At 52.7% G+C, this 21,087-nt stretch overlaps 2 protein-coding genes across 10 annotated transcripts in view; both read right to left on the bottom strand.

Annotated features, from left to right (window-relative positions):
* Nucleotides 1-506, bottom strand: part of Ext2 (exostosin glycosyltransferase 2) — a 134,629-nt gene extending 134,123 nt beyond the window's left edge. Inside the window, exon 1 of the mRNA XM_004851993.4 lies at nt 372-506. The gene's annotated coding sequence lies outside the window, so the exon portion shown is untranslated. The remainder of the gene's footprint in view (nt 1-371) is intronic.
* On the bottom strand, nt 456-20,854 carry Accs (1-aminocyclopropane-1-carboxylate synthase homolog (inactive)). 9 transcript variants are annotated; one of them, XR_015449020.1, is made up of 17 exons: nt 20,223-20,854; nt 19,036-19,326; nt 16,918-16,977; nt 15,537-15,607; nt 13,686-13,755; nt 13,186-13,252; nt 11,223-11,320; nt 10,706-10,783; nt 9,954-10,054; nt 9,157-9,246; nt 7,611-7,656; nt 7,381-7,537; nt 5,231-5,373; nt 4,987-5,140; nt 4,804-4,897; nt 709-919; nt 456-592 (listed from the first exon to the last, which is right to left on the bottom strand). XR_015449020.1 is itself a non-coding variant. In XM_087205640.1 (16 exons), the coding sequence occupies exons 2-16, from the start codon at nt 19,324-19,326 to the stop codon at nt 859-861; spliced, it is 1,581 nt and encodes a 526-aa protein (XP_087061766.1). In that variant the 5' UTR covers nt 20,223-20,854; the 3' UTR covers nt 604-858. The 9 variants fall into 9 exon arrangements, 6 of the variants coding, with proteins under 6 accessions (XP_087061771.1, XP_087061770.1, XP_087061766.1 ...); XM_087205640.1 differs by lacking the exon at nt 456-592 and having other exon boundaries at nt 604-919; XM_087205641.1 differs by lacking the exon at nt 456-592 and having other exon boundaries at nt 608-919; nt 7,381-7,522; nt 20,223-20,851.
* Nucleotides 20,855-21,087: the final 233 nt, after the last annotated feature.

Below are 21,087 nucleotides of genomic sequence, written 5' to 3'. Positions count from 1 at the left end.
CCACCACACCAGGCTTCAAGAGAGGAATTTGAATGGCCATATTTTATCCCCAGAAAGACAACACGCTCAGACAAGTCACGAAAGTCCTTCTGATCAGCATTTTTGTGAGTTACACCAAGCTGATAACTGTCTGAGTCTCAAAACCGTGGACCTCGGGAGGGGACAGCAGGGGCGGGGACAGGTGGAGTCGCCGGGAAGGGGCCATGGGCTGCGGGGACCTCGCGCTCGCGGCCGCGGGGCCCCACGGTGGGCGGCCGGGGACGGAGTCCCCTCGCGCGGCCCGCGGCGTCCCCTGGGGTCCCCGGCTCCACGCCACGCCGGGCCCCGGCCCGCGTCGCCGCCCGCAGGCCCGAGCTGCGTCCCGCGCTCACCTCGGCCACGGCTGCCTCCCGCTCGGTCACCGGCTCATGCCGCGGGACGCGGGCCGCGGCCGTCCGGGTCCGATCGCGCCGAGTCGCGGGGCGGCCAGCGGGGACACCGGGGCCAAGTCCGCAGCAGTCAGCCGGGAGCGCGACGCCGGGACCGGACTCGGCGGCGCTGACACCGCGCGCGCTGCGCATGCGGGAACGGCCGGGCCTGCGCCCCCTGCTGGCTGGGAGGAGTCGGAGGGAAAGCGGATTAACTTCGAGACTTTCAGAAGCCTCGTTCCCTGTGGCAGAAATTTCAAACCCAGACCACGCTCCATTTATAAATGCCAAAAATGTAAACCTTTAGTATAATCGGTGCAAACGAGGGTGCAACATTCCCGATGGACAATTTGGCACCCTCTATCAAATGCCAAACGCGCAGGACCCTTCCTTCCAGCAATCCCCCGCGTAGGTCCCCTGCAGGTCGGTAAGGAACCGGCTTCAGCATTTGTTATTCAGAAAACTTGGTCCGAAACCGTGGGCAAGCACGACCGCCTTTAGGTAAAATATGTCTGTGCCAAAACAGAAGAAAGGAAAAATCTAAGTAGATGCTTAAGTTCGGGCATATGTATATAATGAGTTTTAATTTTTTTTATTTTTATTAAGCCATGTTTGCAGTGCATAATAAGGATCACATTCATCGTGGGGGTTGACACATTCCAATTCTTTCACGTTCCCTGCCCTTTTCCCCTCCCTCTCGCTCCATCTCTTGGTCCTTTTCCCATTTGCGAATGATCATTAGACATCCCGTATAATGATTTCATTTTTTTTTAAGGAATCCAAGAAGCAATTATAACCGTCTCGGATGGAGTATTTCTAGGGGCAGAAAGTGAGGCTTTTTTCATGATTTAGCCTTATATATGCACAGTAGAACTTCTGTCGTAAGGCAGTGAGTGGAGGCTAAGATATCGAGAGGTTGATGAAGACCTTGTCTGGCTTGAGTTCATAGCTGGTAGTTCACTGGGTCAGGCTGAGGGATACGAATCCATTTTCGTTCCAGGTAGACTGCAGCGCCACCTGGTGCAAGGTGTCGCTTACAGTTTAACTATTCATGGGCTGAATCTGAGCCTCCCCTTGCTACTTACTGGTATTTTAAAACATGTATGCTTTGCTTTTTTTTTTTTTTTTTTTTTGGTCTTTTGAGACAGAGTTTCACTAGGTATGTAGTTAAAGCTGACCGTGAATTCACTGGGTAGCCCAGGCTGACCTTGAATTTGCAGTGATCATCCTGCCTCAGCCTCCCAAGTGCTGAGATTACAGGTGTGTGCCACTATGCCTGGCTTAATATATGTATGTTTGTAATTAACCATTTGTTCTTTCATTAAGTGAGTTCTTGCTGTGTCAAAGAACTGTGTTCGGCATGCACCTCCAGGATCCCTCCTGTCTTGTTCACCTTTTATAATCGGGAGCTTACATAAGCCTGGCACGTTATCATGGCTTGGCAAGCACTTGTAAAACGAATAAAGGATGCCAGGTGCTGGGAGGACCTAACTAGAATCAAAACAAATACACAAGTGAGATTACTCAAGCGGAGGATGAAAAATGGCACAGGAGAATATAAACACAATGTGACAGGGTTTTAAAGAGAAGTCAAGTGTAATTGGAAAGATCTATCACAACCTTAGAAAGGGGTATTGCAAGCAGAGAAAAAATCATGAGCAAGTGGATGTGTTAAAGGAGAAATGGCTGGGCATGATGGCACATGTCTGTAATCCCAGCATTCTGGAAGGCTGAGGCAGGACAACTCAAGCTTGAGCCCAGCTTGGCTACATATGAGTTCAAGGTTTTCTTGGAATACATAGCAATACCTTGTCTCATTAAAAATAAAGGAGGAGGGCCAGGGATTTAGCTCAGTGGTTCCGCCGCCTGCCTCCCAAGTGCAAGGTCCCGAGTTCAATCCCCGGTAGGAAAGAAAGGAAGGGAGGGAGGAAGAAAGAAGGAAAGAGAAGCAATCAGAAGAGGCAAGCATTCTACAATCTAGCCAGGGTAAAATGATGTGGCTACATTTCCAGCATAGAAATCATGCAAGTGATTGGAAGTGGGAAAGTATAGAAGCTGTGGTATCAGAAGCTACATGTGCAGATTTATTCCCTAAATGTCATCATTGTATTATTAATCACCTAAATACTGTTCTCTAAACAACTCAGTAGAACAATTTTTTATTTGGCTTTATGTCAATTAGGTATAAGTAATCTAGAGATGATTTAAAGTATCCAGGGGTGTGCATACCTTTATATGCAATGACTATGCCATTTTTATAAGGTCATCAGTAGATGTTAGTACCCACCAAGGGTCCTGGAACCCTTCCTGGGCAGATACCGAGATAACTATATAGAAAATACAAAGCAATTATGCTATGTTTTAAAAATAAAACAAAGCCAGGCATGGTGGTGTACACCTGTAATCCCAGCACTTGGTAGGCTGAAGCAGAGGATTTCTTGTTCAAGGGCAGCCTGCACTACTTAGCGAGACACTGCCTCAAAAAAATAAAACCCACTTAAATAAATAGAAATTTAAAAGCAAGTTTGAGTTATAAAGAATAATTTTTTTAGAACTCCCAAAAATAAAAAATATATTTGCTAAGATTTAAAACTCAAGGGCTGGGGATTTAGCTCAGTGGTTTCGCTGCCTGCTGCGCAAGCTCGAGGACCCGAGTTTGATTCCCGGTACCAATCAATCAATCAATCAATCAAACAAACAAACTCAAACAGTGAAAGGAAGCCGCAGGAGCTGAGTGTCTTTTTGAGGTGTGATGAAAACTGCAGTGAACGCTGCTGCCAAGCGCCATCCAAGAGAATGGCAGCTCACAAAAACATGGCACTGGGGCCTCTTCCACCCTATTCGCAGGATCTGGCACCATGCGACTTCTGGCGCTTCCCCACAGTCAAAACAACCATGAAAGGTCATTCTGAGTCAACTCAGGACACTCAGGCAGCCAGGACAGTGCCACTAAAGACACTCGTGAAAGAGGACTCCAGAGCTGCTTCAGCATGTGTCAAGAAGGATGGGACCAGGGCCAGGGATTTAGCTCAGTGGTTCTGGTGCCTGCCGCGCATGCGCAAGGTCCCGAGTTCGATCTCTGGTACCAAAAAAAAGGATGGGACCAAGGCCAGGGATTTAGCTCAGTGGTTCTGGTGCCTGCCTCACAAGCGCAAGGTCTAGAGTTCAATCCCCAGTGCCAAAAAAAAAAAAAACCAACAAAGAAGGATGGGACCAGTGTGTTCAAAGCAGGGGGTGGGGACTGAGGGAGATGCGTGAGAGTGTATCTTCTATACATTTTTAAAATTTAAACATTCACACCTTGTACACTAAGAGATACTAAAGGGTAAAGGAGCTTCATACTTGCAACTGTCTCTCAAGTGGTCTAGAAAACAATAAAAGCAGCTTTTATTACAATCGTTTTTTTTTAATGTGAACATTCCTCTGTATTTTTCACCTCACCTCCTAGTAGGTCCTCCATAAAAGCCAGAGAGGAAGAATGAATGAATGAAGAGCAGATCAAAAGAGAAAACCAAACCAAAATAAATCCCCACCTACACCAAATAGCATGGATTACAGAGCAGAATCATTGATGTCACTGACATTCTTCTAAAAGAAAGCAAGAGTCAGCTGTTGTTCGTTTGGGGAATGGCTTTTGGTTCTACTGGCCAAGCTGGTCTCAAACTCCCAGGCTCAAGTGATCCACCTGGCTCAGCCTCCTGAGAAGCTGGGCCTCCAGACACTCGCCACGCCCACACCTGAGTAAGCGTCAGCTTTCCTAAGGCAGGAGCACTGGGCTGAGAAGGTCCTGAGCACACACACAGCTTGGGGGCTCAGAGGGCTCATCCTGTCTCTGAACCAAGCACCCTCGGGGTTCAGAGTTCCAGCCCCAAACTCCCCCGACAGCCCCTGGTAGGCCACTGTGCTTTGGGGACATCAGTGACAGTGGCTCCTTTCCAGCCAGGAGGAGCAGAGTCCCGGAGAGGGGAAACTCCCACTGAGGAGCCCCCCACGGTGGGGTCCCTGCTCCTGGCTGCTCCGATCTGAACACAGCCTGGACTCTGTTCTCCTTGGAATGTCAGCATTTTTAATTTGTATCACACTCTCTGTGCTGGTCGCTGGCTTGTTGCCCTGGCAACCCAGACGGAGGTAAGACGGGTCATGGTGAAGAAGGTGCAGTTGTTTGTTGCCATTCGCATCCTCGGGGGGCCATCACGACGCCCCGGTTCTGTACATCGTGACAGGGCACCTAGCTGGTCCCAGGCTGGACCTGGGCGGAAGGCGTGTCCCGCTGTCACCCAGAAAAGCAGGAGCAGTGCAGGATTGGCAGAGCCACACCGGGAATCCCGCTGGCCAGCGGCTTCTCTTTCTCCTGTGGGCGGGGACAGTGGCTGCATACAGGCAGCGGCCGCCTCACCTGTGCTGCTCGCCGGACCCCTGGATGTGACCGGGAGGGACGTCCTCTGCCACCAGGGATCTGCCTTCCAGCACCAGGCGGAGCCTCTGCATCCCTAGGAAGGGAGTGACGCTGCTGTCAGCCCTGGTGGCTGTCGGGGATGAAGGCCGCAGCCACGAGGGGACAGGGGAGGCGGCTGCTCACCCAGGCGGAGCCGGTGGGCCCTGTCTGAGAAGACCACGCGGAACCAGCCGGGCTCCTTACACTCGAAGGCCTTGCCGCAGGAGAGCAGCACCTTGCTGTCCAAGAAGCGGCGCCAGAGCTGCATTTCCTCCTCAAAGGTGCCCCGGGGGAGGTACTGGGGGTGGGGCGGGCAGGGGCTCAGGACACAGCCAGGACCTGGGGAGGAAGCTCCGCACCACCTCCTCCCCACTTCCGCCTGCATTACTTTTCTCAGGTCGACCCAGAGGAAGAACCCTGCGCCCCCTCTCAGGAAGGGGACCCCCATGGCTCGGAGCTCTCCCAAGACATAGGTGTGGGCTGCCTTGAGCCGGGTGTGGTTTTCAGGCAGGTACACTTGGTTTATCCAGTCTGGGGGAGAGAAGCCGAAACGTAAATTAATATTCTCTCTCTCTCTCTCTCTCTCTCTCTCTCTCTCTCTCTCTCTCTCTCTCTCTCTCTCCAGTCTCACTATGTAGGCCAGGCCAGCCTCAAACTCAAAGTGATCCTCCTGCCTCAGCCTCCTGAGTATTAGCACTACAGGTGTGGGGCACCTCGCCCAGCTACAGAACCTCTAATCCACTCACTCAGCCCACACAGCTCCGGGTCCCACACACCAATCAGGACCCCAAGAACAAAGTCCCTCAGGATGCAGAAGCCAACCAAAGGCCTCAAAGTGCAGCTTCAGAGCAGTGGTGGCGAACCTTTCCGAGACCGAGTGGCCACTTACTTATCGCAGGGCACAGACACTGCCCTTTGTGCGCCGTTATCCCCACTGATCCCGCTGATGCTCAATGGCTGGGCTGACTTGGCTCATGTGCTTAGGTCACTGCCACTGCTTAGAGCCACACAGACCAAAGCCGTGGAGTAGAGGTGGGTGGGGGGCTTGGACAGCCTCACCCCTCTGACCCTCACAGCCTTGTTGACCTCTTTGGGGGTATGCAGTCCTTTGGGGCTATGCCTCTTTTGCTGCGGGGGGTCGTAACACATGCAAATCTGTCCAGCATCACAGTCCTGATCCTGAACAGTCAGATCCAAAGCCTTACTTAGGCTGTTAGGGTCACCCGGAGCCCCCATCCCGTAACTCGACAGTCCCCCAGCACTACATTTTGCCTTCTCTCAATAGGCAAAGAACGTGAATCCCTCGGAATGCAGCCCTTTGAGACCAGCTCCTATCCCCCACTGGACACCTCCAAGAGGAGCCTGCGCTGCCTGGATTTTGTTCAGTGGCATGGGTATGCCTGGCACCAGTGCCTGTGGATTCATTCATCCTGGGCAGGATGTGTGCACTGCTCCCACTTCTGGGTGATGACGAATAAAGCACCTTAAACATCCTTGTGGGGGCTTTGGGAGGGTTTTGTTTTGTTTTCTGAGACAGTTTCATTGTGTAGTTGAGGCAAACCTTGAACGGTAGATTTCCCAGGCTGGCCTCAAACTCGAAGTCCTCCTGCCTCAGCCTCCCAAGTGCTGGGATGACAGGTGTGCGCCACCACACCCAGCCCACAGGAAGTTCTTATGTGACCATTGGGATCTGTATCTAGGGGCAGGGTTGTGCTTGGCGAGTGCGCGTTTAACTTCCTAAGGAGCTGCTGGCTGGTTTTGCAAAGTGGCCGAACCATCTTCCATTCCTGAGAGCGAAGTGTGAGTTCCGGCTGCTCCACCTTCTTGTCAACACTTGATGTCATCTCCATTATTTTTTAAAAATAAATTTTAGCTACATTCGTTCCTCATCTGTAAAATAACGGGGGATGCAGCAAATCTTGCTTCCTAGCATCCCAGGAGGTGTGAGCAAGATGATTCAGTGAGAGCACCTTCAGGGCTCGGTGAGTGGTGGCCACAACTGTGAGTTCTGGCCCCAAAACTCGACATCTGAGCCTGGATGAGGGACAGATCTGCACCGGAAGACGGATGTCCATCATGATAATGTTTACTTCGTGGCATCTGGGTTTTTTTAAATCCTCACAGCTAATAATAATGAGTTCACATTTTCCTTTTGTTTTCCCTTTAAACAGAATCATACTATGTTGGTCAGGCTGGTGTGGAAGCCCTGGGTTCAAGCCATTCTCCTCTCTCAGCCTCCCAAGTAGCTGGGACTATTGGCACTGAGCACGTGCTATTCTTTGCCAGGGGCTATGCTAACTGAATTACAAATCCCACTCACCCTACAAAACAGGCACCATTACCTGTTTTACAGATGAGGAAACTAAGGCACAGGGAAGTGAGGTAACGTCTCACACAGCCAGGAAGCAACCAGGTAGAGTATGGACCAGTCTCAGACAACCCCCCTAGAGTCTTCTCATGGGAGAAGCGACCCTCAAGGGCTGGTCCCAGACAGACCACTCCCCCTCCCCTCCTCCAGGTCCCAGCCCAGGCAGTCACCACGGTCCCGAAGCAGCTGGGCCATCTGGTACTGCAGTAGGCCGCTGAGGCCGTGATAGCGGCAGAGGGAAGCCACGGCGGTGGCCACATCCCCGTTCTCTGTGTATAGCGTGCCGAAGCGGAGCCCAGACATCCCGAAATCCTGCAAGAGGAAGCCCTAGGGCGTGGCCAGCTGGTTCCCCCCTCCTGCTCCCCACTTTACCCTCCTGGGTCCCCCAACCAGCACTCACCTTGCTGGTCGCCCACATCACGTGGGTCCTCTGGGGGTCGGGCAGCCTGCAGAGAGCACAGCGGGGGACAGAAGTAGCACAGAAGGAAGGGACACACAGGCCCGCTTCAACCAGGAAGTGGGTGGGTGAATCCATCTGGCTCAGGCCCGGTTCCCACCTCTTGCAACCACCAAACCCCACATATCTTTAAGAGCAGGAAGCAGCAAACAACAGCCCCAGGCCACATCCAGTCTGCTGCCTGTTTCTATAACCAGAACACAGATGCGCTGTTGTCCATAGCGTCTATGGCAGAGTTGAGTGAGAGGCTACATGGTGAAGCCTGAAATATTTACCATCTGGCCCTTTATAAAGTTTTCTATCCCCTGCTGTACATCATAGCCCGTGTCACTTCTTCCAAAGACCTGCCTGACCAGTCCCAGGAGACCATTCCAGTCAGATACTGTTAGGGTTTGCATCTAGATGTGCTCATAGCCAGGCTATTGAAAGGTGACGGAAACATGGCGGCACTACAGCAAGACAAGTTGGGGGCGGGGCCTGCCCCAAAGAGGCGGTCAGTGTGGGCGTGGCTTGCCAGGTCCCTCTCCCTCCCAGCTTCTCCCTTCTCTCTGTCCCGGCTGCCAAACCTTGAGTAACTCTCCTCTACCAGGCCCATCTGCCATGCTGCCTTGCCCTGGAGCCAGCTGACTATGGACTAAAAAGTGAGGCGAAAGTAAACTTCTCCTCCGAAGGCCTCTATCTTTCCTGTTCACTGCTGTGTCCCCAGCACCTAGTGCAGCGCCTGGCATTGAAGAGATGCTCAATAAATAATTTTCCAGGACTACTAACCACGGATCGTGGACAAGTCACTACTTTCTCTGCGTCCCACTTGCCTCATGCACAAAGTGAATGACAGTGACACTGCACACCTACTCCACAGAGCTTCGTGAGGCTGAAGACAGAGCCAAAGGAAAGGGCCCAGCAGGGTGGAGAAGGTCAAATCTACAGACCTCACCAATGATCTGGTCCAAGCGTTTCCAAAGGTGCTTCTGTTACAAATTCTGTGCTTACACTCAATCTAACATTATTGTCATTATTGGCAATACTGGGGATGGAACCTAGGGCCTCTGCACTGAACTACATCCCCAGCAAATGCAGCCCCCCTTTTTGAGACAAGCTAAAGTTACCCAGGCTGGACTTGAACTTGTAATCCTCCTGCCTCAGCCTCTCAGAGTGCTGGGATTACAGGTGTGCACCACCATGCCCAGACTAAAAGCTCACTATAAATAGCTGGAAGTGCTTGGCGTGTGCAAGGAACTCTGTAATTATTTGCTAAACGAAAGAGCAAGAAAATGAATGAATGAAACTGAAGATGAAGCAAATAGCAAAGGAAGGAAGTCAGTTTCCCACCCCAGAGCCCAATCCTCCCTCCCTCAAGGAATCCTGAGGCCCCTCCCGAACTCTCTCCAGAATCATCTGAGTGTCCTGCTCCTTGGGGATCTGGGCTGGGCAGGGCCCAGGTACAGAGAGGCCAGGGCAGTGGGGAGTGAGACGTGCGGGGCCTCCTCACCTTTCCAGGCTCAGGACACTGCGGTACCCAAGCGACTCCTCGAACACGGACAGCATGTAGACCTCATCCACGATCACGTGCAACTCGTGCCTGGGGTGGGCAGCGGGGAGCTCCATTTGAAGGACACAGGAGCCCCAGGGTGCAACAGCCCAGGACAGCAATGTGTCGGAACCTCAAGGGACCCAGGTCTAGCCCACAGTGATCACACTTGCGTTTGCCAGGAGCACCCCTCTTTTGTCTATTTTGGAAACAAACAAATCCACCCATGCAAAGTAGGAGACAGTGGGGCTTTAGAAGGGCTGCAGGGAAAGGGCACATTTAGGTACCAGGGCTTGAGTCACAAGGACAGGGTTCAAGCCCAGCCCCATCTCTGACTCCATACTCTAAGGCTCCATGCACAGGGGTAATAATGGTGTCTCCTCTTGACAGGGCGGTTCACGGATGACAAGAGTTGTAGCATATAAAGTGTTCAGCATGGCACCGGGCCCTAAAGTGTGCAATCAGTGATAGCACAGCTGTAATCTCAGCACCCTGAGAGGCTGAGGCAGGAGGATCACCGCAAGTTCAAGGCCAGCCTGGGCTACAAAGTGAGACTCTGTCTCAAAAGCAAAACAAAACAAAAAAGATAGCTATTGCTATAAAATGGAAGAGAGAGAGAAAGAAAAACAACAACTCACAAATCCCTACTTCCCGCCTCACTGCCACCAAGAAGCCAAGGCTGCTGAACGGGGTGAAGAGGGCTGGTACCAGAGCCCCGAGCTCCCTGCATGCTCTTTGTGGGGGACAGGGGTGCTCACCTCTTGGCAAATCCCAGGAACTCCTGCAGCTCCCCTGGGGAGTAGATGTTGCCCAGTGGGTTCTGGGGGTTGATGAGGATGAGGCCTTTGACTTTCACACCCTGAAACCATCCGTGGGCAGGAAGCCTCAGCCCCCTCTCTGAGGCCAGAGCTACACAGCCCCCCGACAGGGCTCATCACTGGGCGGCTCCCTGGGACACACTTGGGGGACACATTCACCACCCCCACGAGGCAAATAGGCAGGACACAGACTTCCATCAGCAGCACCATGTCGGCTATGCACTGTCCAAATTCCTACCAGCTCAACCACCAAGGTGAAATAAACCAAGCAGACAGATGGGAAGGCCTGGAAAGGGCTCCCTGGAGCATGGGTGTCTGTCTTTCTTGGGAGGCCCCAGGCCACTCCAAGTAGGCAGGGCCACCCCTCATTTGCCAGGGAGACCCTCAGCTAAGCTCCAGCCTCCTTCACTCCACACTTGACCCCTGGAGCGGAATCAGAGGGTAGGGGTGGGGGGCTCAATGAAGCCCCAGTTGATTCTCTACGCTGAGGTCTGAGGGTATTTTTCTAATGGGAAGACCCCCCCCATTGACCCCCACAATGGTGCTGCACTTCTCCCCCACCCACATGTCTCCCGTTGCAGGCCACCAGCCTAGCTCCCAGGAGGAGGTCAGCCACACACCGGAAGAGGGGTGCAGGCCCTGTGCAGACCCTACACACCTTCCCAGCCCTGGGTTTGAGGGGAACCCCAGACCTCAGATTTCACTCCTTGCAGGGCCAACTCCAGTTTCTCCACCGTGAGCTGGAAGGGGCGGGTGTCTAGACCAGTGACCTGGAAGAGACCCATCATGGCCACCAGGCAAATTCAGTGACCCCCAAATGTACGCTCTCAGACCCCCCCATCCCTTGTAACCTCCAGTCTCTGGAAAATGGGTGGGATCGCTCCGTCTTCCTGCCATCCACCCACCCAGCCTCATCATGTAGAGGTCCTCAGACTGGGTCCCAGGACTTCCGATGCTCTGCCCCCTTCCACCCTCTTATTTCTGGGGCTGCTCCGTGGCTTCTACCTGGACCCCAGGAATCTCAGAGCATGAAGCTTGGGAGGCCAGGACCTAAGCACAGGCTGCTGCGTGATAACAGAAAGCTCCGTTCTCTGCACTGCTGCTCCGGGGCCCTTGGCATGGACTTCCTTCTGTGCCACCCGCACATTCAGGCCCAGGAGACTTGGCCTACAGGGAGGCCCAGGCCACCCGAGATCTGGATGCTCTTACCGTACTGTCCAGGTAAACATAGGCCAGCCGGACATTGCCAAGGAGATAGACGTGCTGTGTGATGGCTCCATAGTAAGGGGTGGGGACCAGGAAGGCCTCTGGGGGAGGAGCAGGCGGGGCCTGTCATTCCTGGCTGGGACACCCCAGACTCCGTGCACGGGCCCTGGTGCACCTAGGGCTTGCATTCCCAAACCCGAAGCCCGAGCAATAAGATCAGTCCCTTTCCTAACATAGATGCTCCTTGACTTACAACAGGGTTACATCCAGATAAGCCCAGTATAAACTGAAAATATAATTAAATCAAAAATGCATTTAATCATTACTAGGCATGGTGGCACACTCCTGCAGTCCCAGCACTGGGGTGGCTAAGGCAGGAGGATCACTGTGAGTTCCAAGGTCAGCCTGGACCACATAGCAAGACCCTGACTCAAAAAACGTAAATGAATAAATGCATAATTTTTTTTAAAAATGCATTTAATCCACCTAACCTATGGAGCATCACATCCCAGCCACATTATGCCCTATAGAGCAGTAACTACCCTCACGATGGTGTGGTTGACTGGGACACACAACTCACTGGCACTGCTGCACCACAAAAAAATATCACAGCACATTCTGCCAGCAGGAAAAGACCAACTCAAAAAAGTACAGTTGCTGGGGCCGGGGATTTAGCTCAGTGGTTTTGCCACCTGGTGGGTAAGCACAAGGACCCGAGTTCAATCCCCAGTACCAAAAAAAAAGTACAGTTGCTACTAAATGTGTATCACTTTTATGCCACCATAAAGTCAAACAATCCTAAATCAAAGCATCGCAAGCTGGGGACATCTATAATTAATAGGTAACATTTCCTCGGTGTGGGACCCATGCTAGCCATTTATCAGCATCTTGTCTGTTCCTCACTTCTGCTGTCTGAGGTGTGCACCTCTGAAACCCTAACTTTATAGACCAAGGGACTGAAACTCAGAGGATCCCTGCTCCAAATTGTTCTAGAATGGGTAAGGAAACTATGAAATCTCAGAATAGAACTTTACAGTGCAAATTCCAAAGACAGCCTCTTCGTGTGACTCTGAGAAGTTACCTAACCTCTAGGCCTCAACTGCTTCATCAATAAAAATGGGGACAGCTATATCCATCCTAGACCCATCCTCCTAGGGTGCCGAGAGCGTTAAAAGATGTCCTATGCGTACAGCCCTATGCCAAGGCCTGGAGCTAGTACCACATATGGTCAGCTGATGTTACTCATATTTACCATTATTAGTTATGCTATCATGAGTGGGCCTGTGTTCCTTATACCCAGTATCCCTTCACCATGATCAGCTCTTATACCACCATGTCTTATTTTTGTTTTGTGTGACTGGGGACTGAACCTAGGGCCTTTCCGCTGAGCTACATCCCCACCCCTTTTAAAAATTTTTTCTTGAGACAGGGTCTCACTAAGTTGCTAAATAGCCCAGGCAGAGTTCAAACTTACAATCCTCCTGCCTCAGCCTCCCAGGGTGCTAGGATCACAGGTATGTGGCACCATGCCTGGCTCGCCATGCCTTTTGGGGCAGGCCCTGATGGCTGACTACTCAACAGCTATTTGGATTTTCTTTCTTGCTAAGAGAAAACCAGATTTTTCAGGAAGGATCAGCAGGAAGGCAGGCCTTCCTCCAGCTATGCGGGGTGAACCATGTTTGGTTTGAGCCAACCCTGGCTTTTCAGAGCCCTGGGCCTGAGGACTGCACCAGGAATGGGTTTCTGAGTCATTTCTAGGAAAGTGCTCTCGGAGAGAAAGCCCAGAATGCTAATAGCACACTAACCCCCTGGGACTGCTGCCCAGCCGTTCATCTCAGGGCCTGAGTCTTGGATCTCCTATTACAGCTGAAGGCAAAGGCACACAGTCCTAGAGGCCAGGCAGCTGGGGACACTGCCAGCACTGCCACCACAGACACAGGACAGAGCAGGCCTTGGAGTCACTTACCGCCCACCTCGCACAGCACTGTGGCCAGAGCCGAGAAGAGAGAGGAACCGCCATTCAGGACAACTACCTGGGGTGACAGTCAGGGGACAAAGCTGACTGTTTCAGTAGGGAGGAAGCACCCACAGCCTCTGTCCCAGGACAGCACAGAAGGAGAAGCAGGTCCCCCCTCAGGGCCCTCAGGCTCTGTCTCCACAGAGGCCGGACCTCCAGCTATGCTCACTGACGGGGTCCCTGCTGGGGCTCAAGCAAGCAAGACCCAGGGAGCGAGTCACTCCTGAGGCCTGAGGTGAGGGGCCGGGAGGGCCCACACACACGCCCAGTGTTGGGGCAGAAATCTTAGCCCAGCTCTAAGTGTAGCTGGGGGGAAGAAGCCAGGAGGCATCCTCAGGCCACTTTGAAACAAATCAAGATGAGTGCAAAACAGACCCCGACCCCACCACACCCCTGGTCAGCCCAAAACTGGGGAGCAGGGCAAAGGAGCAGAGGAGGGGGCTACTCACATTCTCTGGTTTGAGGGGTGCCGGGCTCTTGCAGTAATAAGACAGAAAGTTGGCCACCTCCTCCCGGAGGCTGGAGAAAGATGGACAGTGCTTGCCAGAGGGTCCCCAACCTTCAGTCCACCCTGGAGCAGCCCTGCATTGCTCCTCCCTACCTCCTACATGGGGAGTACGGTCAGGACCTGTCTTCACTTGGGGCACCGCTTCTCTCACATCCCCACTATTCCACCCTAGATCCAGAGCCCCGCCCCATGCTCATGTGCTCAGAGGTGGGGCTTTCAGAAGGTGAGGAAATCATGGGGTCACTGTATTTATGGTGGATTCACCCACAGATGAACTCAGCTGTATGTGCTGTTAGGAGGCGGGGCCTGGTCCCTGGGGGTGTGGCCCGAAGGGTCTATCTCCCTCCCTGGCTCCTCCCTTCCCTCGCTGATTCCTGGCAGCCATGAGGTAAGCAGCTTTCCTCCTCTGGGTCCTTCTGCCATGCCTGCCTGCCTTGGAGCCAGGTGACCATGAGCCCAAATAAACCTGTCTTCTTAAGTTGTGGGTGTCAGTATTTTAGCTCAGTGACAACAAACCCCATGCTCTGATACTGTAGTTCCATTCTGAGTGGCTCTGTGATGCTCAACCCTGCCTAATCTGGGGACTTTGGGGGTAACAAATGTAACACCAGCCTGGCATCACGGTGCACACCTATAATCTCAGCACTCAGGAGGCTGAGGCAGGAGAATTGTGAGTTTGAGGCCAGCCTAGACTGCATGGTGAGTTCAATGCCAGCCTGAACTACATAGTGAGACTCTCATAAAACTGAAAAAAGTAACACTAGATGTAGGGCTGGCTGATGATAATAATAAACATTATTAAATTGTAACATAATTCTTATTGCTATCATTTATTAAAAATTTGCCTTACATAGATGTTATTTTGAGGATGCTATACTGTAACTACTATTGTTTTAATTCCATTTCAGATAAAGAAACTGAGGTTTAAAGAATCAAGTCTCTTGCTGGTAAGTGGCTGAGTCTATGCCCAAGCCCAGTGTTTCGAAAATGTGTACTTTGGCCTTGAGATTGTAAAGTTAAGTGAAATAAATCAGACACACAAGCCTCAATATCACATGGTTTCTCTTATATGAGAAGCCCAAAGTATAAATAAAGAGCAAAATAAAAGATAAATAGATCTTTTGCAAAAGATAAGAGGACCAAGAAATGGAGAAAGGGGAGAGAAAAGAGATGAGAAAAGAACTAAGATGTGTGATGTAGGCGTGCCAACTCTCCACAAAGAATGTGATCATTATGTACCACAAACATGTGCTGATAAAAACAGAAATAGAAAAACAAACTGAATAGGTGCTTTGGAATCGGGGTTGGGGTCAAGTCCTGCTGGGCTACGCAGCCCTTACTTAGAACAGTGCGTGGCCAGTCCACACTAGGACTAGGATTAGTTACCACCTGACTCTAACAGGAAGAAACGGCTCAGCCGGCTCCACCAACCTCGACTCTGGCTTCTCTAAAGCCCCGAGGGACCAGGGACAGGCTCCTTGCCAGACACCCCCCAGGCCTCAGATCCAGGGTGCTGGAAGTCAAGGTGGACCCCTGAGATGAGGCTGGGACAGGCAGGGAACCCATGACCACCAGGTCTCCAAGACTGGGCCTTTAGCCTGCTGCTACTGCTGCCTGGGTCTGGACAGTGCTCTGTCGTGGCCACTGTACCACCAGCAGCATCCCTGGCTCTCTCTACTGAGACCGCAGCATCTTCTCAGGTCGGACGGTCCAAAGGCGTCCACGCATGGCCTTCATCCCCGGGCAGCAAAACCACCCCAGCTGAGAGCCCCGGCCTAGGGCAGCTACTCACAAGGGATGTCCTCTCCAGTCAGGGTACTGCAGCAGGGCCGGCTCCACCCCCAGCATGTCGCTCTGACTCAGCTGCGGACAGGGAGGGGAGAGCGGGGCTTGGGGCTAGCACTGCTGTCTGCACCCATACAGTACCAGGGCCTTCTGCCCATTTAGCAGATGCGGAAACTGAGGCTCAAAGAAAGTGAGGGACTCTGCCAAGGTCAAACAGTTAGCAACTCTAAAACCCAGGTGTTTGGGGGTTTGGTTTTGGTTTTGTTCTTTGGTGACTCGGGGCACTGAACTCAAAGCCTTTGCACTGAGCTACAACCCCAGCCCCCTTCCTTTTCTTTCTTTCTTTCTTTTTAGACAAGGTTTTAAGTCACTAAGTTGCTCAAACTGGGCTCAAACTTGCCATCCTCCTGCCTCAACCTCCCACAGTGCTGGGATTACAGGTGTGCACATCCAGAACTTTCAACTGCAGGTCCATTGCTCTTCATAGAACACTATCACCTAGAAAGTCAGAGGGGTGGGCAGCAGGCAGTGCTGGTGGATTGGGCTACCCAGCTTCTCGTGGGGGTCTGAATCAGTTGCTGTCACCTCAGTTTGGGCTCCAGCTTCCGGAGGAGCTCAGGACATTGTCCTCCTGCAGGCCTGGCTCAACCCCACACCCTGGCAGAGGCAGGAGCTTCCAGACTCTTCTCCTTTGGAAAGATGTTCCTTGGAGCTGAAGGACTGCTGTCTCTACAAACCCAACTCCAACACTGCAGCCTTGAGAAACAACCACCTGCTCAAGAAATCTAATTGTGAAACTGTCAGGGAGTTTGCAAGCTGTGTTGGGAACAACAGTTTTTAAAAATTAATATGAACTGACAACTAAGTAAACTCTCTCAAAAGCAAAGGGAATAGCACGCAAACATCACCACTTCCTGTTTGTTACCACACTGGACAATTACCAGTGCCCCCAAGGTTATTTCTGTCTACATGGTGACCTGGTGGGAATATCACACAACCTGTGCCACCATCCCTCTCCTCCAACCCTGTCGCCCAGGAACATCACACCAGTAGCTCAGCATCAGCCATTTACAGTATGGGAATTGGCAAAGTTACAGCTGGGCCATGTGGCTCCCGTGGAGTCAGCTGTTAAGTACACACAGCGCCAGTGGAACCTCCTCTGAGATCAGGGACTCGGCCCAGCAGGGGGACCAAAGAAGGGACAGAGCTCGAAGAAGTGAAGAATTGGGATGAGAGTGCGGAAATGACTCATCCAGGATCACACAGGAAGCCATCCCCAAGGCCACCCTGAAACCTGGTTCCCAGCCCAGGGCCACGGAGGCCCACGGCAGGCTCTGGTCAGGGAAGCATTTCCAGAAGAAGCTACCCAGCGGGGGCCGCAAACTCACCCGACTGGACAGCAGGTCAAAGCAGAGTTTGTTCTCACTGGTGCCCAAGTTAATGATGCCCTGGGGACGAGAGGCACAGAAATGAGGGTGGCGATGGATCTATGTCAGTGTCAATGCCGCCCTCAGAGATCTGAACAACATCATACAACGCCTGATCTCCACCCCATAAAGCTTTTTTATTTTTTCCAGACAGTGTCTTACTATGTAGTTCAGGCTAGACTTCAACTCATTGTGTACTCTAGGGTGGCTGTGAACTCATGGCGATCCTCCTGCCTCAGCCTCCTGAGTGCTGGGATTACAGGGGTGCGCCATTGTACCCAGCTACTATAAAGCATGTATTCTCTGTGAGAGGTAGAATAGGACTCTTTCCCTTACAGAGCGATTTGGTGCAGGCCTCACACACAGCTCAGTCCTGGTAGCTGAGTTATGGGGGCAGCAAAGGAAGAAATAGAGATGAAGACGGAGAAGTTGACTGAGCTGAGGTTCTGACTCCTGGTAGGCTCTTCTTCCCACAACCAATGCATCTGCAGTCCTGATAGTTCTACTTTCAAAATACACAGTGCAGCCACTTTCACCCACCACTGAGACCCTGGTCCTGGCCCAGCTCACTGCACTGCTTCCCTACCTCCTCTCTTGCCCACTGCCTCCCATGTCATCTGGTCTCCATAGAGAGTCCAAGCCACCCTTTAAAAACTGGAATCAGGGCTGGGGATTTAGCTCAGTGGTGCTGCTGTCTGCCTCCAAAGTACAGGGTCCGAGTTTGATTCCCGGTACCAAAAAAAACCCAACTGGAATCAGATCCTATAGCTCCTCCCTTAAACACTCCCATCCCATGTGGTCTCAAATGAGAAGGCTCCCTTCAGGATCTCTTACCACCCCCGCCTCATGACCCTGCAGTCCCAGCAGTCCCTTTGTTGTCCCGTGACCTCATCCACTATGGTTCCACCCAGGGCCCTTTTCGCTTGCTGCTCCCTCTGCCTGGAATGCTCTTCCCCAGACAGAACCCAGTTCACTCTTGGTGGAAAGCAGCCTCAGCCAAGTCCCCACTGGTTCTCTCCTATTATCACCCTCTAGATCGTGAGCTCCACCTAGTGACTTGCTCCTGGTGAACAGAATGCACGGAAGTGATGGGACATCCCCTCTGAGGTTAGGTTATAAAGAAGCTGTGGCCCCCACGTTGGGGACTCCAGGCCACTCATTCTTTCTTGGGTAATTTGCCCTGGAAGAAGCCAGCTTCCGTGTCCTGTGGCAGCCTGTGGAGGAGCCCACGTGGACAGAAGCCTGTCCACCAGGAGCCATGTGAATCAGAGTCCCCTACCCTCTCCATGCCCTACTCTCCCATCCACAAACAAACCAGATAGGAACTTGGCTTTTGTTCCAGGACCTAGAACAGTGCCAAGACAGGGAAGATGCTCAGCAAGTAAAGACTGAAAAGGTGCAGCTCTGACCTGTAAAGGTATTTCTAACTATAGCTTATAACACTGGGGACAGATAATAAAAGCAGCTACCACTTATTGAGTATACTATGTAGCAAACCATGTGCTAATAACATCATATACTTGATCTCATTTCATCTTGACTCTTCCATACTGCAGGGCATTATTATCCTACTCTAGAGATAAATTGAGACTCAAAGAAGTTAAGTAACTAATTCAATAACACACAACCCATAAGTGAAACAGTTGTGACCTTGAGTTATATTCCAGGTCCAGAGTTGACACCTGGGGCCAGGTATGTGGCTCGGTGGAGCACTTGCCTAGCTTGCGCAAGGCTCTGGGTTCAGTGCTCAGCACTGCACACACACACACAAAATCCAAGTTGAAAAGTTGGCATTGTGGGTCAGAATCCATATGTTAGCATTCTACGGTTCTTCAGTTCCTCCCTCACAAATCAGGGTCCTATGTCCCAGCACTGCAGCAGGAAACAAAGAGTTCCTATCCCATGTAGTATAGGAGGCCCGATACACTGGAGCTGTCTGAGCTACAGCAGAAGCCTCCTGAGCCGGAGGGCAATAACTCCTATCAGTTGGGGGTAAATTAGATGCTTCCATGGGGGTCAATGTGAGGTACCCACCCTGCAGTTCCCTCCCGGGTCCCAGTGGGGTGGCACTTCACTCACACTGGGGTTCTTGTCCTCATCATACTCGTCCATGTGGTAGGTCCTGTAGCCCTCCTCCGCTGAGTCCCAGAACCATTTGATGACTCTGCCTCTGGAGGACAGGCAGGAGCTGTCTGAGGAGAACATGGCAATGGGATCCCCCACTCCATAGAGGCCCAACAGCTTCTGGTCTGGTTTTCTGGGGCATTCTCCTTCCAGGCCATCCCCGAAACTACAGGCCGAGTCCTTTGAGGTAGCTGAGCCCAGACAGGTGGTAGGTGCCTCGGATTCCTTCTGAGGAAGAGTGAACATCTGCAAAAAGACAACAGCACTCCATGCTCAAAGGGTTTCCATGGCACCACATTAGAGGTTCCTGTCTCTTATTTACCCCTTCCTGGTTCCTGGTTTTTGTTGTTGTTTGTTTGTTTTGTTTGATATGGGGTCTCGCTATGTTCTTCAGGCTGGGTTCACTTGATCCTCCTGCCTCAGCCTCACTAATAGCTAGGTCTGAGGCAAGCTCTGCCCAGCTATCAAGTTACCTGCACTCCAAGCTCATATGTCCTGTGTCCCTTACTAGTTGTAACCATGTGTGCAATCACTATTATACGCCAGGAACTGCACCTGCTACACTTAAAAATGACTTAAACGTGTTCCGTTTCTGCAGGATCTTTTCATCGTGCAGCGTAATAAGACGTCACCACCCGTGCTGACCTCAATTTCCAAAAAGCAGGTTAAAACCTACCAACCAGGTCATTGCCTGGGAGTACTGGGAGTCCTGGGTGTCCTGTGTGATAAAGAGCGGTCTGGAGCCCATGGGGACGGGCACTGGCGGGAAGGTGAAGCAGGGTCTCCTCAGGTGGAAGCGCCCAACGCAGAGCCCCCTCCTTTCAAGCCCAAGGGACTCCCGGTTCTCGTCCCCACAGGAGTTGTACCACTCCTCGCCGCAAGGGGCAGCAGTGAGGCTGCGCGCGCCGAATAGCACTAGTCGCTGGCCACTAGACCAATCCTGGCTCGTGGCCATCGTTCAAAAGACTGAGTCATTTTATCTGAAATCCGCGCCGATCCTCCTGTCCCAAAGGACATCCCTGCCCGCGACAGATGATCAGTGTACAACCCAGACACCCAGGGAGCCCTCCACGGTTTCATTTTGCTTTGCGAAGTTTTTTGGGGGGTGTCCACAATTTGGCGGGCCTGTCCCCCGGGCTCACCTGGGCTCCTCGCGACTGGCCGGGTCTGAGCGGGGTCGGCGCGGCCAGGATCCCGGCTCCGAGCGGGGACACCGCCGCGTGATCAGGCCGGAGTCTGGCGAGGGCGGGCGTCACGCACCGCGAGGGCCCCCTGCGGGCCGGGCGCCTCGCGAGACAGCTCGGGGTTTCCAGGCGCAGGAAGTGCGGTCGGCGCCCGGGGCTGCGCCAGCGAAGGGCAGACACAGGCAGAGTGCGAGGGGGGTCGGGGAGCCCAGCCGCTTCCTTCCCTGCGGAGCGGGCGTCTCACCAGCTCGGAGACAGGCGCTGGGACCCGGCTGATCGGTGTTCGCGTCCTTTGTCCGGAACCGCCCACGGGTGAGGACCCTGGGGACCCAGGGCTCCCTCCCGCCCACGCCGCGCTCTGGGACTGCGACCCAGGCAAGGTCGCCTGCGTGGGGCCTGCGCCCTGATGGCGCACACGTGGATGCAGTGTGGGGGCCAGGCGTCCCGGGCCGCCGAGGCGAGACCTGTAGAGACAGCGCGAAAAGGGAAAGGACAGGGACTCAGACTTCCGACCGCAAGGGGACCCCTCCAAGTGGCCCCAGCCACTCTCTGGCGTTGCGGGGAGCCTCTCTCTGCCTCCTCCATTAGTCCCTGAATTTTCAAAGAAGAGAAACAGAAACTTATTGACAGGTTTTTTGAGTCGTTTTTTTTTGTTGTTTGGTTTGGTTTTTGGCAGTACTGGGGGATTTAACCCAGGGCCTTTGCACTGTTATACCCCCCCACACACACACACACCCGTTTTTAATTCTTCAGACAGGCTTTCGCTAAATTCCCTAGGCCAGGCTGGAACTTTTGATCCTCCTGCCTCTGCCTCCCAGAGTGC

The sequence above is a fragment of the Heterocephalus glaber genome, unplaced genomic scaffold (genome assembly GCF_053883595.1).
Source record: "Heterocephalus glaber isolate CG9 unplaced genomic scaffold, H.glaber_assembly_v1.0 deba00000594, whole genome shotgun sequence".
Classification (NCBI taxonomy): domain Eukaryota; kingdom Metazoa; phylum Chordata; class Mammalia; order Rodentia; family Bathyergidae; genus Heterocephalus; species Heterocephalus glaber.
This window is presented reverse-complemented; position numbering and strand designations above follow the sequence as displayed.

Excerpts from the sequence above, each read along its gene's own strand:
- Accs (XM_087205640.1), bottom strand. The coding sequence starts at position 19,326 with ATGTTCACTCTTCCTCAGAAGGAATCCGAGGCACCTACCACCTGTCTG. Across the intron at positions 15,608-16,917 it reads TTGACCTGCTGTCCAGTCGG|CTGAGTCAGAGCGACATGCT; the intron begins GTGAGTTTGCGG and ends CCCTGTCCGCAG. Across the intron at positions 7,538-7,610 it reads TGATGTGGGCGACCAGCAAG|GGCTTCCTCTTGCAGGATTT; the intron begins GTGAGTGCTGGT and ends GCCACGCCCTAG.